General features: G+C 39.5%; 1 protein-coding gene across 1 annotated transcript in view; it reads left to right on the forward strand.

Annotated features, from left to right (window-relative positions):
- Positions 1–1,340: 1,340 nt before the first annotated feature.
- Positions 1,341–16,434, forward strand: part of RAB12 (RAB12, member RAS oncogene family) — a 36,745-nt gene continuing 21,651 nt past the window's right edge. Inside the window, 2 exon segments of the mRNA XM_074207353.1 lie at positions 1,341–1,609; positions 1,611–1,855. Of these exon segments, the coding sequence (XP_074063454.1) occupies positions 1,374–1,609; positions 1,611–1,855 (481 nt within the window). The 5' untranslated portion in view covers positions 1,341–1,373.

Here is a 16,434-nt window from a genome sequence, read left to right on the forward strand (position 1 = left end):
GAAGACGAGGAAGAAGAGGAGGAAGGACAAGGAGAAAGGAGGAGGAGAAAAGAAGAAGAGGAAGAAGAAACAGAAGAAAGAAGAAGAAAAAGAAGAGGAAGAGGAAGAAGAGGGAGGAAAGAAAGAAGAAAGAAGAAGAGGAAGAAGAAGGAAGAGGAAGAGGAGGAAGAAGAAAGAAGAGGAAGAAGAAGAAAGGGAGGTGGAGAAGAGGAAGAAGAGAAAGAAGAGAAGGAAGAAGAAGAGGAAGAAGAGAAAGAAGAGGAGGAGGAGGAGGAGGAGAAGGAGGAGGAAACAAGTTTGGGAGAGGATAAAGGGAGGAAGGCAGGGAGGAGGAGAGGGCGGAAAGGAGGAAGGGGGAAGGAAGGGAGGGGAAGAGGGAGGAGGGGAGGGGGAGAGGGAGGAGGGGGGAAGGAGGGGAGGAGGGGGAAGGAGGGGAAGAAGGAGGGGGGAGAGGGAGGAGGGGAGGGGGAGAGGGAGGAGGGGAGGAGGGAGGAGCAGGGAAGGAGGGGAGGAGGGGGAAGGAGGGGAGGAGGAGAAGAAGGAGGGGGAGAGGGAGGAGGGGAGGGGGAGAGGGAGGAGGGGGAAGGAGGGGAGGGGGAGAGGGAGGAGGGGGAAGGAGGGGAGGGGGGAGAGGGAGGAGAGGGAGGAGGGGAGGAGGGGGAAGGAGGGGAGAGGGAGGAGAGGAAGGAGGGGAGGAGGAGGGAAGGGAGGAGGGGGAAGGAGGGGAGGGGGAGAGGAAGGAGGGGAGGAGGAGGGAAGGGAGGAGGGGGAAGGAGGGGAGGGGGAGAGGAAGGAGGGGAGGAGGGGAGGAGGGGAGGAGGGGGAAGAGGGGAGAGGGGGAGAGGGAGGGAGGGAGGAGAGGGAGGAGGGGAGAGGGAGGAGCGGGGAAGGAGGGGGGAGGGGGAAGGAGGGGAGGAGGGGAAGGGGGAGGGGAGAGGGGAGGAGGGGAGGAGGGGAAGGAGGAGAGGGAGGAGGGGAAGGAGGAGGGGGAGGAGGGGGGAGGAGGGGAGGAGGGGAAGGAGGGGAGGAGGGGAGAGGGAGGAGGGGGAGGAGGGGGGGGAGGGGGAGGAGGGGAGAAGGAGGAGGGGAGAAGGAGGAGGGGGAGGAGGGGGAGGAGGGGGAGGAGGGGGAGGAGGGGGAGGAGGGGAGGAGGGAGGGAGGGGCCAGAAGAGCACGCGGCGCCGCTCAGCCCTGGCCCCCCCGTGCGGCGCCCTGGCCCCGGCTCCGTCCTCCCAGGCGCCAGGGGGCGCTGGCTCCCCGCTCTCGCCGGCTCCGCGGCCGGGCCGGCCCCTCCCGCCGGCTCGGCGGCTCTGTGCCCGCCCCCCCGCGCCCCTCCCGGGGCTCGGCCCCCTTCCTGCCCCTCCTCGTCCGGGATGTTGCTGCCGCTGCTGCGGAGTAGCTGCTTCCCTTCTTCCTCTCCCGGCGGCGGCGGCGGCGGCGGCGGCGGCGAGGCGGCCTCGGGGAGCCGGCCGGCGGGGCAGCTGCTGCCCGGAGCCCGCGGGGCGGCGGGGCCGGAGGAGCCGGAGGAGCCGGGGGCCCGAGGAGCGCCGGCGGCGGCGGCGGGAGCCGGAGGCGGCGGGGCCGGAGGCCGGGGGCCGGGCCCGGGGGGCGCCGTATGTGTCCATGGATCGGGGGGCCGCGCCGCAGAGGCGAGGCGGAGGCCTGAGCGGGGCCGGCCCGGCCGGCGGCTCCCCGGCGCTGTCGGGCGGCCAGGCCCGCCGGAGGAAGCAGCCGCCGCGGCCGGCCGACTTCAAGCTGCAGGTCATCATCATCGGCTCGCGGGGCGTGGGCAAGACCAGCCTGATGGAGCGCTTCACGGACGACACCTTCTGCGAGGCCTGCAAGTCCACCGTGGGTGAGTGCCGGGAGGCCTGGCGGGCCCCGGAGCCCCGCTGCCCCTCGGCGCCCCGGCCCGTGCCCACGCGGGTGGGCGCCCAGGCCCGCCGAGCCCCCCGCGCCAACGCTCAGGGCAGAGGGCTGGGCGCCGCCGGCCCGGGGGGCAGCGGCCCGGCCCGGCCCGGGTGACTCGGGCGGGGGGCGGGGGGTCACTTGATCCTCGGGGCGGGACTCAGGCGGGCCAGTGGGGGGGCTGAAGACCGGAGAGCCTTCACCTGCCGGCGCGCGCCCTGGCTCCGCGGCCTGGCACTGCCAGAGGTGGAGCCCGGGCACCGAGCCAGAGCCCCTCGGCCCAGTCCCGGGGAAGACTGGACTCAGCTGCCCAGAACGGGCTGCTGATGCTTCTTGGACCAGGAAATGGAGGCGAATGTCAGGAAAGTGCAGGTTCATAAAGAACGCTTCAAAGTGCAGATGAGGAGATAAAAGAACCAACTTTGTGTCCTGCTTGACTAACGGTGACTAATGACAGCCCAGTGACTGTGGAATAGATCAGGAAATGAAATTGTCCTAAGACAACCGAAGGGCAAATCGAGAAACTAATAACTGTTTTTGTGGGAAATCCCATAAAGGTAATTTAGATCTATCTATCAGGTGCTAGGCTGGAGGTCCTCCGACACAAAAAGGAAGTCACCTTGAATCATCTGAACTGAGGGATTTCCCCAGGGAATGTTCAAGAAAGAGTAAATATTCATTATTAGATTTTTACAGTAACCTTTGGAAATCCAATTTTTTTAGGGTTTTTTTTTGTTTGTTTTGCAAGACAATGGGGTTAAGTGGCTTGCCCAAGGCCACACCGCTAGGTCATTATTAAGTGTCTGAGGTCGGATTTGAACTCAGGTCCTCCTGACCCCATCTTTAATCCACTGCGCCACCTAGCCGCCCCGGAAATCCCAGAAAGTACCAATTTATTTGGAAATTCATTCTTTATTACTTTTCTTTTCCCAGACTTTTTGAACTAAAACACAAATCTGTACCCAATCCTGATGGACAGAACCTGCAGATAATGTGCGTGATTATAAAACTGTTGTTCAGGACTGAACATTTTCTTAGAAAATATTTACACAGGGGCGGCTAGGTGGCGCAGTGGATAGAGCACTGACCCTGAGTTCAAATGTGGCCTCAGATACTTCCTAGCTGTGTGGCCTTGGGCCAAAAAAAAGAAAAAGAAAATATTTACACAGGTTTTTTTTTTTATGAGGATAATTTTTAACATTTTAAATTGTAATTCAAAAGCTCCCATATTTTACATATTTTTTAAAAAATCTAAATTTTCTGGTTAAAAAAAGATATATATATGTATATGTATATCTATGTTTACACACACATATATTGAGGTTTTGTTTTCCTTGGTGTTGTTTTGAAGCCCTTCATTGCTGTAGTGTTTGAGCTTCCCTCCCATTTCCTTTGTTTCCTTTTTAAGTAAGAGTTGCTCTTTTGGCACTTATTTGTTTAAAAGTCTGATTTAGCTGCAAATAAGTTGGAGCTTTTATGGTGAGAATGATAAAAAAAAATCTAATGAAGTTTAATCAAATTTTGTGGTGGTTAAGTAAACAGTTGCAAGTTTACATATTTATCTTCCTTAATTTTAAGGGTCATCCTTAAATACTTAACTGGGTATAGCAATCCTTAAATTTACATTTGTGTACACTGGTATAAAGACAAGTCATTATTAGTAAGTCATTGGATTCCACATTTGGGGCATTGAACCCTGATGCTCCTGATATGCTAGAACTGCCTGAGTTGGGGTTACTCAAAATTATGACATTGTCCCGGATTAATTCAGGGCCTACCTGTGCAAAGGATACAAAAACATTTTAGGACACTTTGACCTCTAGGGACTTAGAAGAAAGAAACTAATATGCCAATTGTATCTAAAGGACCAGTTTTATTGGCATCCACTTGTGAAAGTGGAACTGGAAAGATTAGAACTGGTCTTTGCTGAAAGAGTTTGCCTTGTTCAAAGCAAGATAAGGATGGAATTTGGTCTAGAGAAAACTTGGTAAATAAAGACTTAATGAAGGAAGACCAGTTTGCTTTATTGTAGGGTTCCCCTATAGGCTCTGTTGTTATGTGAACTTTGAAGAGTCATTAAAAGTTTTTGAGCATTGTGATCTTCAAAATAGTTCATTAGGACAGTTAATCTAATAGCACTTGGAAGACCAATTAGGAAATTAACAATTCACTGGGAATATAGTGGGAATTGAAAGGAAGATCTTTATGAGGGAAATTTCAAAAGACTTCCTAGTCAGTCAATAAACATTTATTGAATGCCTACTATGGGACAGGCAATGTTCTTCATTCTTGAAGACATCAGAGAGGTGATGCCATGACAAGGACATAAATTGGATGTGCGTTGCTTAGTCATCAGTTCCCTTTCTCCTCCAGAATCATCTAAGAGATGGCCCTGGATGCCAGGCAGTCAGGGTTAAGTGACTTGCCCAAGGTCACACAGCTAGTAAGGATCAAGTGTCCTGTCCTCCTGATTCCAAGGCCAGTGCTCTATCCACTGTACCACCTAACTGCCCTTGGGACCAGCACTATGTTAATGGATGAAAGTACAAAGAAAGATGAATGATAATTCTGCTCTCAGGAAGGTCACAGTTGAATGACAGGGACAGCATGCAAATAACTGTAAATAGCAAATATAGGTTATATACAAGTCTATATACAGGATAAATTGGGAATCATCAACAAAACATATACACTAGAATTAAAGGGAGTTAGAAAAGGGTCCCAGTAGAACAGTAATGTCAGACTCAAATAGAAAAGGATCCCTGCGCATATTGATTCAGAAAACTACAAATAAATATTCTGTATTTTTATTTTGTTAAATGTTTCCTAATTATTTTTTAATTTGGATCTGGTTTCACTTGGCAGTTTCCTCTGCTACTTACGGCTATGAGTTTGACACCTCTGCTAAGAGGGTGGTATTTTAAGTAGGAAAACAGGGAAGCCAGGAGTCTGAAGAGATGAAAAAGGAGGACATTTCAGGCCTGAGGGACATCTAGTTAAAGTAGCAGAAGCTGAAAGTTCAACAAGGGAGTTCCAGTGTCATTGAATGGAAGAGTAAAAAGGGGAAAGAGTGAGAAGATTGAAAAGGGAAAAGGCAAGCTATGAAGACTTAGACCACCACACAAGATTTTATATTGATCTTGGGGGTGATAAGGAGTCACTGGAGTTTGTGATTGAGTAGGGGAGAGGAGGGTAACATTCCAAGAATTAAGTTGAAACTGGATAGACTCCAAGGCTAACTCTTAAGGTTTCAAGACTGTATAACTGGGAAAATAACTGACAGAATAATTATTAATTTATAACAAACTCTGAGGTTTACAAAATACTTTTCATAACAACTCATGAGTTCATAGAAATAAGGGGGTGCAGAAAGTAGTGGATTTAAGGGGAAAGGTGAATTCACTTTCAGATATTTTGAATTGAATCAGCCATATGCATAAGAAAAATAATGATCCAGCTTTTCCATTTGTGTAAAGAACTCAAATGTGGAAAATTTACCAAGACAGATTAGCAGGTCATCTGTAAAGTACGTAATTACCTTGGAGAATTGGAGCCCTGACTTGCCATTGATCATGTCCCTCGTGTAGCTGAGACTTGATAGAGATTAGCCCTCTATCATCTGTACCAAGTTGCCTTTCTTTCTAACTATTGGTAGGAAAACAGTATATGGAATGATCATTCATGTAACAATTACTCATTAAATGTCCAATGTATTCCAGGCACTGGGAATACAAACACAAAAGAGAAATAACCCTTGCCCTAAAAGGATTGACCATTCTATTGACGGTCAGTAAATAAATATTATGTCCTCTATGTCCCAGGAATTGATGGGGAAATTCCATGAACATAAGTAAATAAAATTCTAGGTGAATGATGCAGGCATGCATTAAGAGCAGATCTTAAAAGTCTAGAGATCAATTCCATTTGGTGAGGTTCGGGAAATTTTTATGGAATGTTGTTTTAAGTTGAGCCTCAAAGGACCCAATTTAGGCAAAGAAGCCAGTTTGGAGAGTTAAAGGGCCATTGTGACGATGTTATTATAAATGGAAATAAAAAATAGTAGGGTAATGATAAATGGGGATTAAGAGGAAATGGTAAATAACTAAGAATTATGGGACCTTAAATGAGTCTTTTTAGGTCTCCTTATTTCCATGTCTGTTTATGTAAAGATTATAATCAAAGTCATTGCAGTTTTTAAGCTATTAAAGATTAATACTATATTATTGAAACTGCCTTTGTATAAGACATTTAAGGAGAGCATTTTTTTATTATGAAATTTTATTGTAGTGTTTTTGACAGTTTAAAAATGTTATGTGGAAAACACAGTGGCAGCTTCTCAAATTTAAAATCAGACATGAAGACAGTCTGCCTTGCAAAGGAACATACATACCTTTGACCATTGCCTTTGTTATATATATATATCTGTGGTCCTTTCTTCTGTGCTGTGAACTTTCCTGCAACTTTGGGCCTCTGCCTCATTTGATGGGTACAAAGGATATTATGGAAGCCCTGCTTTGCTTTTTCAGTTCCCATGAGTTATTGATCTTTCTCTTACCCTTGTTCAATGGCTAGCAGGTGAATGAACTTCAGGTGAAATAAACTTGGGAAAGATTGTCCTAATTCTAGCCTTTTAGAATTAAAAAAAGGTCTGTTGCATGCACAGTGAAGCAAATTGTGTATAAGAATTATTCTGCGTACTTGCTGAAAGTTTTGGATTCAGACCTAGATTTGAAGCTGAGCTTGTTAGATGTGTTTCCTTCAACAACCCAGTTGATTTCTTTGAATCTCAATTTTGTTGTGTGTAAAATGATTATCTTTTACAGGATTTGCTGTTCAATAATATCAGTCATGTCTGACTCTTTGTGACCTCATTTGGAGTTTTCCTTGGCAAAGATACTGGAATAATTTTACCCTTTCCTTCTCCACCTCATTTTACAGATGAGGAAACTGAGGTAAAAAGGGTGACGTGACTTGCCCAGGGTCATATAGTAAAAAAGTGTTTGAAGCTAGATATGAACTCAACAAGATTGTCTTCCCTGACTCCAGGCCTAGAACTCTTATCTATTGGACCCCCTAGTTTTTTAGATCATAAAGTATATAATTCACTTCCTATTGTTGTGTGAATTAATATTTTGCCTACTTTTTATTTTTTGGGGGGAAGAGAATTTGGGGTAGTGAAAATAACACAAGATTGAGAGTCAGAAAACTTGAATTCTAATCTTTGTTCTAATTCTAGCTTTTTAACCTATAAAAATTCATTTAACACATCTGGTCAAAAGTTGTATACAATCTCAAAACAGAAAGGGATCTCAGGAAGTATCTACTTCCATCCTCTTCCTAAGTTACTATTTAGCCTGTACTTAAATATTTCCCAAGTGATGGGAATCTGACAACCCTTTGAGGTAGCATGTGTTTTTTTCCTTGCATAATTGTAAAGTGAAGAGATTGTACTAGAAGATCATTTTTATCTCTAAAATCCTATGATTTTAGTACTGCTCAGATCCCTTAACAAAATAAATTTATTGATAATATTTTGTTTTCAAAATACATGTCCAAATGTATTCTCACTGCATTCCACAGTGCCATTCCTAATTACATAGGAAAAAAAGGGGAGGGGGGGATTCACCAAAACTGACATCAAAAAGGAAGACATTTTTCTGCAGTGTTCCTTTTATATCATAGACCCCCATTCATCATTTTATAAGAAAGAAGTACCTTCTCATATCTCTTATTTTGGATTAAGTTGGTTATTGTAATTACCAGATTTTTACATTGTTCTTTTTACTTTAGGTTATAGTCAATATGTATATTGTTTTCTTACCTCTTGGAGAATGACTTTTGATCTTAAATATTTCTTAGTGATTTATTTATCAAATATCTGACCCTTATCAGAGACAGTTGATTTAAAAAATAACTATTTTTCAGTTAGCTATTCCCTTCTTGTCTTAGGTGTATTGGGTTCATTCAAAAACTTGAATTTTGTATGAACAAAATTATGCTTTATTTTTTTTGATTACTTCTTTGTTGTTTAAGAGTTTACTTTGAGCAAAGTAGTTGAAAGACCACTGTTACAGTTTCTTGATTTTTTTTTTAAAGATAGGACCTTTAATATTCAGGTTATATACCAATTTTGGATTATATAGGCTAAGTAGTTAACCTAGACTTAGTTTCTTTCTTAATTTCAGTTTTTCCAGATGAATTTGACTCCTAGCCTAATAGGGCATATTTTGATAGATAATTAATGTTTTGGGGTTTTGGGGGGGGTTATTGAATTCAGTGACTTCTGATTCATCCTTGCTAATAATGATTTTCATTGGTCTGCTTTCTATTTTTCAACCAGTATAAGATAGTTTTGATAATAATTTGATTTAAGATTGTAAACTGTTATTCTTTCTTTTTAAAAATTATTTCCTTTGATATTCTAGATTTGTTTTGTTCTTTTTTTTTTTTTTTTTTTTTTTTTGCAAGGCAATGGGGTTAAGTAGCTTGCCCAAGGTCACACAGCTAGGTAATTATTAAGTGTAAGAGGCCAGATTTGAACTCTGGTACTCCTGACTCCAGGGCTGGTGCTCCATCTACTGTGCCACCTAGCTGCCCCTGTTTTGTTCTTCTAAATAAACTTTGTTATTTTACTTGTTACATATTCTCTTACTGGTTTACTATAGCACTAAATCTATAAATCAACTGCAATAGTATTTCTATTATATTGACACAGCCAAACTTCAGATATTCCTCTAGTTCTTTGAGGACCATTTTTTATTTATAGCTTCCTAGAGCAATTGAGTGTACTTTGGTAGTTTGAGTCCTGGATATTTTATGTATTTTATTGGGGGAGAGTCTTGAAATGAAATTTAATTTTTTTCATTTAAGCATTTATTTTCCTCACTTTCCCCCTTTAGGAAAAAAAAGAGGAAAATCTTTGTAACAGATATACATAAGCAAAACAAATTCCCCTATTGATCATGTTAAAAAAAATGTAGGCATCATTCTGAATATTTCGTTTATCACCTCTCTGACAGGAGGTGGGAGGCATTCATTATCATCAGTACTCTTGGAGTCAGATTTTATCATTATATTGATCAAAGTTCATACATTTCAAAGTCATTCATTTTACAATATTGTTAGAGTGTAAATCGTTCTCTTAGTTTTGCTCACATTACTCTTAGTTTGAACATACAATTCTTTCCAGGTTTCCCTGAAATTATCCCCTTCGTAATATATAGCACAATAGTATTCTCCCATATACCAGAATTTGATTAACCATTCCAAACTGATAGGCATTGCTTTAGTTTTCAATTCTTAATTAAACATGTGATTATTTTAAATGGGATTTTTTTTTTCCATTTTGTATTTCCCTTCTGGATTTTCTTTTTTTGCTAAATAGAAATGTTGGGGGGGTTTGGTCTTTATTTTTAGTATCTTGCAACTTTACTGAATCTATTGTTTCTTTTCTGATTCCCATGGATATTCTAAAAGTAAGCTTTTATGTCATCAGCAAATAGATTAATCTTAGAATGACCTTTTATGAATCATTTGTGTATTATTTCTTGGGGGAAAGAGGAATCATTTAAAATAAGTTTTACTTTACCTGATAGTCTTCAGACAAATAGATTAACCCAAACTACTTTAAAATACCTAGACAACAAACCAATTAAATAAACCTTTATTCCTCATAGCATAATTTGTTCAGTGCCTTAATTAAATGAATATATAAAAGAGAAGACTTCTATAAATCTTTTAATTTTTAGTCCAATATCCATTCAGTGTATATTGGACAAAAAGTGACCAAAATGGTTTTACTCAAACATGCCATACATATGTGGGTTGATTGAAAGGACTAGAGCTTTTGACACTGTTGATCTCTATCTCTTCCTGCATACTCTCTTTACTCTTATGACTCTATTCTTTCCCTATGTATTTGTCTAGCCCATTCTCAGTTTCAGATCTCTTGTCCATTTAAACATGACTGTCTCCCAAGACTCTGGTCTGGGTTCTCTTTTTATAGTATCCCTTAATGATTTAAGCTATCATAAGATTCCATTATTATCTTTATTAAAATGAATGTGAAATCTGTATTTTAAATCTCTGCAGAGTTCCTTTCCCTGTCTTCAGGACAACTGTCCAATGGGCACTTCAAAATCAATGTCAAAAAATAGAACTCATTATTTCCTCTCCCCACCCCCCCACCCCCACTAACTCTCCTCTAAGCTTCCATATTTCATTCAGGACAGAATCATCTCTCCATTTGCCCAGATTTTAGGATCTTGGAATTATCCTTCTGTTTCCTTTCATTCCTCCTCCTCTCTCCCTCCTCCTACATTCCCTATTATATAGTCTCTTATCATTCTTATCTGGACAATTTTAGTGACTTATTGATTATGCCTTTCTATTTATTATCCTATGCAATCTCTCCTTTGACATAGCTGCCAAATTGTTATTCCTAAAGCACAGGTTTCATTGTATTTTCCAATTTGCTTCTGTAGTACTCTGTCAAGTCTGAGTTAAAGTATAAAATATTTTGCTTAGCATCAAATCTTTCATGGTCTAACTCCAGCTTGTCTTTCCAGATTTCTTTCACCTTACTCTTCTTCACAAATTCTGTATTCTAACCAAACTGACTTAATTGCTATTTCCTATATCCATCATTCCATTTCATATCTCATCTCCCCAATTTTGCAGATTTTTGTCCCTTTGCCTGGAATTTATTCTCTCCTCTTCTCTGCCTTTGAGGATCCTAAGCTGTTTGAGAAGTATTTAGGTCAAAGCTGGCTGACCATTTGTGGCTTATATTACTCGCATTTTGCTATGAATTCTATGAAGAAGACATTAAATGCAAAATAAGCATTAAGTATAGCCATAAACCATTCTAGATTATATTGTTTAATCATAACTGATATGTTTATTGCAACTTTGGCTTTAGACTCTTTGTCATATCTACTGGATTCAGCCCTTCTCTTGACAGATTTCTGTATTGGAAACCATCTAAGGATCCTGGGGGTAGTAGAAAGAGAATGTGTGTGGATAAAGACTTTGCCATATGGTCCATACCTATTGGTCTCAACAGATGATCTAGAAGCAATATAAGTGAATCAGGGAACTGAGTAATTAGTCCCAATAGGTAGCAGGAAAAAAGGAAAAATCTAATGTCTTCATTCTGAGAGTAAGTTTTAGTTCTCTCTCCCCTCCTCCAAAAACCCAAGATAAGCATTTGCTATTGGGATGGAGGGAGTGGTACAAAAATACAAAATAAGTATTTTTTTTCTTGACTTCTATGCAGTCTCCCAGCTCTTGTTCTTTCTGCTTAAGTGTTTCTTTTATTAAAGAATGGAGAAAAGCTATCCATAATTTTTTTTTTCATTCAGAAAGTCCAGTACCTTGAAGTTTCACCATGTTCTATCTAGGAGTTTGTATAAAGGTCATATTGCCAAGATGTAATATGGTGACTCAGGCAAATGTGAATTAGAAACTGCTGTTGCTTGGTTAACATTTGAGGTTTTATGTAGGCATATGTTATAAAATGTGTAATTGACTTCAATGAACTATACAAACCAATGTGCAAAACTAATTTTTTAATAAATAAAACAGGATAAAATCATCTTTCAAAGAATGGTATTTTGCATATTACAAATTGTTCAGGTTTTTAGGTAGAATTAAAATTATTTAAAACCTGACCAATCACATAAAACATTCTGTCTTGAGTATTCAGACATTTTTTTTTAAGAGGGAAAAAAGTATACTTCAGTCTGTGTTCAGATACCTTTGGCTCTGTCTCGGAGATCTTTCTTGAGAAAGGTTTCATTACACTTTGAATTGATCAAACTTTTTAGGCTTCTAATGCCTTTTTTAAGTCTAAAATTCAAATACCTTAAAGTTTTGTTCTTTTTCTATGTCTTTTTCTCACTGACAGTGAATTCTGTGTAAGAACATTTTGTGATGTCAATATCCACTTTTGGAATCAAGTAATGATTAATTTTTATTGTCATTCAATTTTAGAATATCATGTATCACAATAGAAAGAAATCTTAGGGTTATGGCTGGGCTGCTGAACTTGGAGGTAGGAAGACCCTCATTCAAATTCCATCTCTTAAACTTAGTAGCCCTTTGGTCTTGAGTAACTAGCTTTTGCCTCTTTAAGATTTATTCAGATGGGGCTGCGGGGCTACATGGAATAATCACCTAGCCCTGTGGCCTTGGGCAAGCCACTTAACCCCATTGCCTTGGAAAATCTGAAAAAAAAAAAAGATTTATTCAGATGTCCAAGAAGATATAAATACTAAATTGATGATCAACTCACAGAATGCATTAATATGGTTTTCTGATCCAAGATGGCTATCTGATCTCTAAATGTTTAATATCCTAAAATAGATTTTATTAAGGTAAATGAATGTGCCAGAGCCAGCTTCATACCCAGGTCCTCTAACTCCCTATGTTCTTTTTCATTCCATGCTGTTTCAATTTTCATTCTTTTTCTGCTTTATTGCTATGTTTAATTTCATGTAATATAGTATTTCAGTCAATATAAAAGTTGATTTATAGTTTAAAGAAGTCAGTTGTTTTAAGTTTCATATTGAATATCATAATATTATTAAGACAAGAATGTTCTTTATCTGTTTAAATATGTGGACCTATCACCATGATTGAGACTCTTCAAAATAATAAAATCTAATATAGTACTTATTTTGCCACTCTTAGGAGAAACTAGGAAATTTATATCATCCAATTAAAAAGGAGAGGTACAGTGTTGCAAGGTGCACTCTAATATGAGTGCTTTAGAGTTTATCAAGCCAATTACATCCTGAAAAGATACTGAATGTTAGTATAAGAGATTTTTAGGGACATTGACTTTTCTAGTAACATAGGTGGGTGTCAGGTAGATGCCCTAGGAATCACACCAATGTTCACCACTATTAATTGTTAATAACTCATTTCCTTATTAATTCTTATTCAGTCTTCTAAGACTAAAGGGAGAATATCTTGATAGTTCCTTGGTATAAATGTACAAGCTCTCGCTCTCGCTCTCTCTCTCTCTCTCTCTCTCTTTCTCTCTTTCATAAATTAACTCTGAATCCCCAGATAATCTAGACAATTTTTGTTTCTACCATAAGCTTTCATTCATCTCTAATTTTCAAACCCTGATCTCATAGGCCTGGATAAATATCAGTGTTATTGTTACACTTTAACAGTTTACATAGTAACAAATAATACAGACATAAATGTTTAACAGTATATTAACAATGAGGAAAATTCACAACCAATGTCATTGCTATATGCTAAAAATCAGGAAAAAGAATGGAATATTCTCAGCAAACCCAAATCCTTGAATTATAAGTAATTCAGTTAGAATGGTAATTTTCTTCTTAATGTCTCTTTACAAAATAATAAATGCAAGGTCCTGAACATTGTCTTCAAACACAGGGAGGAACTTTTCTTCATCCTTTCTCTCAGTTCTTCAGTGATCTTTCTGTACCATGACAGCTAATTCACTGCAGAATGACAGTGTTACTCTCCAAGATTTTATTCCCTTTTTTAAAATGCTATTCTTTCTTAAAGACTTAGTCACAACACAAGTCTGTGTTGAATTTTGGGAAGTAAGGAAGCATGACTAAGTTGGGTTGACATGACAGGAAGTTGGGAAAAACTAAAATCAATGAGGTGGTATTTGTTTCAAGTGCTCTTAAGATCCAGGTGAGGTTAAGTATAGAACAAGAGCGTAGATAAGTCCTAGAAAAAGTTTTGAAAGCAGAAACGGTGATCTTTCTAAAGAAGGGATTGTATGAGAAATGGAAAGGCAAGCAGTGTCTAGTCCCACCTCTTTAGCATGTGTTAGTCAAGTCAATTTAACTTCCCTACATTTCAGAATCATCTACTTGGGAAAAAAAGTTGAACTTGATGCTTTGAGTTCTAAACCTACAATCCTGTGATTCTCTGAGGATATAGAATGAACTTTCCTAAAAATTGCCTCTATGCAAAAATCAAAAAATAAAAACCACAAGGCTGGTAAGGGAAAATGGAGTTAGAGGCACAAGATCCAAAAACTTTTATTAGTGACAACAAAAAGATAAGAACTTTTGAAAAGTGGTAGCACAATTTTATACCTATTAAATGGTTAAGAAATGCATAATTATAAATAAATGGGGTGGGGAAGTAGGGAGCATGACTAAGTTGGAATTACATGTCAAGAAGTTGGAAAGGGCTGCAACCATGGGAAAATTATAGAATGGATGCCAACCAGCCCTCCTCCATCCACAGCTCCTACTATCCCAGAAAATAACAATAAATGGGGCACTTTACCTTGAAAGGGGGCTGACTTCTACATGTGCATATGGACCCCAAACTTAATTCCTTAAGAAATCCCCACACTACCACATATTGGGTTATACTTTACTTTGGTGGGGGTTGGAGTGGAGATTGTTCCACTCATACTACCTCCTTTTTCCCCAGTGGTTCTCACCTCATTCCCGATTGAAGAAGATGATCACACCCCAACTGTCAGCAAGTGCAGAAGTACTTAATCAAGATATCTCCTTTCTCCATGGGCTCAAAGCATGCTGGTGGCTCCTCTTCTCCCGTCCCTTAGTCTATCCATTGAAGTCTTCCTATGACAGAGACAAACAGTGGGAAAATAATTGCAGCTTCTATATTATTGTGAAGTGCATCTCTTGAGGATGAAATGACACCTAAGCAAATAATAAATTCTAATTATCTTCAAACTATTCCCTAATGCATCAATTGTACTAGAACAAATTCAAGTTTTCAAAATATTGAAGTTTTCAAATCAAGTGCAATTAAAACCGACTATATGTGTGTGTGTGTTTGTATATATGTATATATATGTATATATATATATAGTTTAAATAGAGATTTTTAATTTCCCTTTCAAAAAGTTGTATTTATGCCTTTTGTTATTACATAACGTCATTTCTACATCAATCCTATCCCCTACTTCATCCTTATAATGAACTCACCTTTTAATAAAAGAAAATGGTTCAACCTAAATAGTGTCTCTCTACTAAGAGATGGGAAGAATGTTCCCTTCTTTATTCTCTAGCAATTGTAATTAGTCATTACTCTTATAATTTGACTTCCCTTTAAGTGATTTTTTCTTGACTTTTTAGCAAATACTAGTATGTATTGTTATCATAATTTTACTTTCCTAACTGCATTAGTATATGTATATGCTATATATCTTCTCATTTTTCTATTTTTTGTCTTTTCTTATTGAACAATAATATTCTTTTATATCCATGCAGCATAGTTTATTCAGCAATGGATACTTTGTTTAAGAGAATTTTTACATCCTATATATCTATAATTCAAATGAAATTATCATTTCTGTAACAAAATTATACATTTATGAGTTAATAAAGTTACGGTCCTTACTATTTTAGTAGTAAGTACACCTGGATTGATGTTCTATATTTCATTCCATTTGTACTTTGATAATCTGATTTACTTTTCCTATTCAAACTATATTCTGGCACAACTTTGAATGTTCCTGCAAAGAAAAAGAATAACTTTGAATGCAGGAGACTTAAAAATCACTTCAAATAGAACTCTACTAAATAGTAAGTCCTTGAAAAGAAATATTTAGTTCTATGAATATCATTATAAACAACTAAATATGTATTGTCGTGTCAAGGGCATGGAATGGATCTTCATTAGTAACAAAAACATAGCATTTATAAAAAATTTTCAAGCATAAATGAGGATGGGATTTAATGGTCATACAGAGATCATGGAGAGCTGTCCATCTAGTTTCCAGATGAAATAAGAACAAATTGTGAAGGGCTTTAAATTCTAAAGAGGAGTTCATAATTTGTTTAGGATGAAATGCCAATAAAGCTTCTTGATCAAAGGAGTAAAATAGTTAGACCTGGACTTTAAACTTTAAAAATAAACATTTAACTTTTATTTGGAGGATGAACTAATCAGTGAAGAAAGAAAAACCAATTAGGAAGTTACTGCAGAAGACCAGACCAGAGGTGACAAAGGCCTGCACATTTGCACACACTTGAATGTGTGGGTGGGTGGGTGGGTATGTGTCACACTCAGAGAGAGAGAATAGGCAATACTTCAGCCTAAGCACCCATAGAGATTTCAGTACTATCCCCATCCAGTTCCTTTTTTTCCTTAGGATGAAATGTCTAGATCTTCTCCTAATACCTTTGAGAAGGTTATCAAGCTGCAAAAAGGTCAAGCACTTTAGATGCCTCTGTCTGCCTTTCAATCTCATCATTTATTCTAAACTGGTTTTTCGGAGTAATGAACTCTTTAGATTTTTGCAAAGCAAATGGGGTTAAGTGGCTTGCCCAAGGCCACACAGCTAGGTAATTATTAAGTGTCTGAGACCAGATTTGAACCCAGGTACTCCTGACTCCAAGGCCGGTGCTCTATCCACTGCGCCACTTAGCCGTCCCTCTTCCTATATACTTAATGATCTCAGTATCTCCCTTGGATTTGATTATCATCTCTATGCCAATGATCCTCTTTCTATACCTTCAGATTCTCCTAGCCGCCCCAGTAATG

Source organism: Macrotis lagotis, chromosome X (genome assembly GCF_037893015.1).
Source record: "Macrotis lagotis isolate mMagLag1 chromosome X, bilby.v1.9.chrom.fasta, whole genome shotgun sequence".
Taxonomy (NCBI): Eukaryota; Metazoa; Chordata; class Mammalia; order Peramelemorphia; family Peramelidae; genus Macrotis; species Macrotis lagotis.